The sequence below is a fragment of the Plasmodium fragile genome (assembly GCF_000956335.1).
Source record: "Plasmodium fragile strain nilgiri unplaced genomic scaffold supercont1.30, whole genome shotgun sequence".
Taxonomy (NCBI): domain Eukaryota; phylum Apicomplexa; class Aconoidasida; order Haemosporida; family Plasmodiidae; genus Plasmodium; species Plasmodium fragile.
Window position 1 is genome coordinate 168,514 of NW_012192610.1, and position 2,877 is coordinate 171,390.

The 2,877-nt window shown below is 42.3% G+C and overlaps 1 protein-coding gene across 1 annotated transcript in view; it reads right to left on the minus strand.

Annotated features, from left to right (window-relative positions):
- Nucleotides 1-666: 666 nt before the first annotated feature.
- AK88_02890 (uncharacterized protein) overlaps nt 667-2,877 on the minus strand; it is a gene marked incomplete at both ends in the record, with an annotated part of 4,221 nt that continues 2,010 nt past the window's right edge. The window contains one exon of the mRNA XM_012480513.1: nt 667-2,781. Coding sequence (XP_012335936.1) covers nt 667-2,781 — 2,115 coding nt within the window. The remainder of the gene's footprint in view (nt 2,782-2,877) is intronic.

Below are 2,877 nucleotides of genomic sequence, written 5' to 3' on the forward strand. Positions count from 1 at the left end.
TGGGTGAAAGTAATACGGCCTTCCACACCCCACCGTTCCTTTAATTTCCACCCATGTCGCAGCCAATTAAGAAAACATACCAAAGCATAATCAACTGCGCGCGAGCGTGGCGTTGCATACATTTTCAGATCGCATTATTGCAGCAATTGTATCTTTTTTTTGTCTCCTCTTCATTCATATCCTTTTCACCATGCACATCGGCTGCAAGGGGCACCATTGTTGGGGGGAAAGGATATGCTATACCTGTCTCATCGGAGCGATAACCGTATTGTAGTTTCATTTTCCTTTTTTCAAAATGCGGAGTAGTTTTATGGTTCTCCACAAAGTGGTATGTGAATTGAATGTACAATGTACAAGTTGGAACAAAAAAAAAAAAAATAAAATAAAATAAAATAAAAGTAGAATAACACCTCTGCACACATGAGAGGTAAACTAATTGCGGGGCAAGACATACCCCTTTTTTTTTGCCAGGTTCAGTTTTGTGAAAAGGGAAAAACGGGCTTATATATATATACATATATATATGCGTCCTGCCCGTTCGCAGACATATCATGAAAGGGTGTGGGACGGGAAAAATTTTCTCGGGCTGTAACAATGGGTGTGCTGCTTGCATATACCTCTGGTTCCGTTTATCCCCTTCTTGCGCCTCCACCTGGCTAGCATCCTTCATTTGGCACACTTCACACCAATCGGTTTGCCCGCTCTGCCAAGCAGCTTGTCGTAGAGCGTGGCGTTCTTAATGTTCCGCGGGGCATCCCTCCTGCTGTGACAAGACCTATTTTCCACAATGGATGATTTAATTATAGCGTTAATTTCTTCATCAATATCTTCATTGGCAATGGCGTCCTGCTCTTTGCGGTGGCTGTTGTGCAGGTCCTTCTCCTTGCACACACGGTCCTCTGCGTCTGCTGTAATGCCCCGCACTTGCGTGCCTCTGAGACCATCTCGATGGTAATCTTGGTAGGGTGCTCCGTAGCGATCTCGGTAGGTACCTCCGTACGTGTACTCACCCGATTTGGCTTGCCACCCACTTCTACCCCCATGGGCGTATCCCCCCCTCATCTTCTCACGGCCTACGTCGTTTTGTTGCATTGCAGCAGCATCTTCTGCGTCGAGTCGAAAGGTTAATTGTTGTTCGGTGACAAAACGGGAGGAGTTGTCCCGCGTAGCAACTTCCCCCTCGGCAACACCTGCACCTCTTCCGGTAACGCTCAGGTATACTCTATACTCACACCTTAGCAGTCTGAACAGGTACTTGTCGACCAGTTGAACCGTCTTCAACACGCGCATGTCCTTGCACAGCACATCAATGATGTTATTTGTTAAGTCGGTAATATACACAGGGAGGGGTTCCTGCACACGTAAAAATCTAATAAAAATTAAAAGGAATTTTGTTAATTTGAATTTCAATAGGGGGGCATTCTGAAAATACCTTCCACATCGTTCAAGGATTATACAAACCATTTTAATGTTAATGAAGCTGCTACAGTCTGGGTCCTGCAGCAGGTTGCGGAACACTGGGCTGCGTCTATTGATGAAAAGAAATTTGTGAAAAGGATTTTCGTACTCCTCGAAGGAGAAATGTTCGCCTTCCTCAAAAGGGCCATTTCCCGGTTTGCTCTCCACAGGGTTTTTTCGTCCCCCAAGAGCGGTCAGCCGATTTTCGTGAAAAAGCCGATGGATGTTAGACACGTGGTGGAAGTTTGCCATGTCCGCCTCAGAGAGCGAAACTAAAAAATATAGCATGTCGAGTACACTGCTCGAACTAAGTATTTTATAAATAAAAAGCTCTGAAAATAAATGCGCATACTGAATGAGTAAAGTAAACTTTTTAAAATCATTCCTCTCCACTATGTGTACGATGCGCTCATACAGCTCATCAATAATTTGTGTGACGAAGTAAGGTCTGTGCATGGCTATATAAAATAACAGAGAAGCCAAGTTACTAATTTGGTAAATGCTCATATAAATTAAAAATTTAAAAATATATTTCCTGAACAAACAGGTAAAAAACTGATCATCCCAATTGAACTTCCTCATGTGCATGCTTATCTCTTCAAGAGAATTTTTTTCAATGTCATAAAAGAGGAGTTTTTTTAAAAAATTTTTTTTTTTTAAATTTTCTTCTGAATATTTGGATTTGGCTTTATTTTTTTTAAAATTTTTTTTTTGTGGATCAAATTCTTGCTCTATTTTGATGCAACATTCTTCGAACAGTAGATCAAATGATGTGGAGAAATTCTTCGAACTTTTCATTTTTTTTATCTTTTGTAACAGATTTATAAAGCGTATGTGTGTCTTTGAGTTGTTAATTAGCAGGAGAGAACAATTCTCCAAAATGTATAGGGACAGCTCCGCATGATCAGATGTAAAATTTTCATTCAGCAAATGTAGGACGTCTAAAATGTACGTTATGTCTAGGAGCTTAAATTTGGCTAGCTCACAAATATATTTTATGCACTTGGTCTTTTTATTTTGGCAAGGAAGTTTTTCTTTAATTAATTTTTCTGTTATTCTCTTTACCTCCTCAATTATGGTCACTGCCATGTCCTTCCTGTACACGTTTATAATAGCTACGTACCGGCAATAGAAGGGGATCAAGTTCAGTACCACTTGGTTGATGTGTGTGATGCTGCTTGCCACGAGCTTTCGCTTCCTCTTCGTGTTGTAGTTCAACAGGAAGGTCATCACGTGGTCCTCCAGCTCCTTCTCGCTGTTCATGTGTAGCAGCTTCTCCAGGTACTTCGGGAACCCCTTCTTGGGGTCCTTCCGCGTGGCCGCCTCCACGCCAGTCGAGTTAGCGGTGTTCGCGGCGTTCACCGTGTTAGCAGCGTTGACCGTATTAGCGGCGTTCACCGTATTAGCGGCGTTCACCGT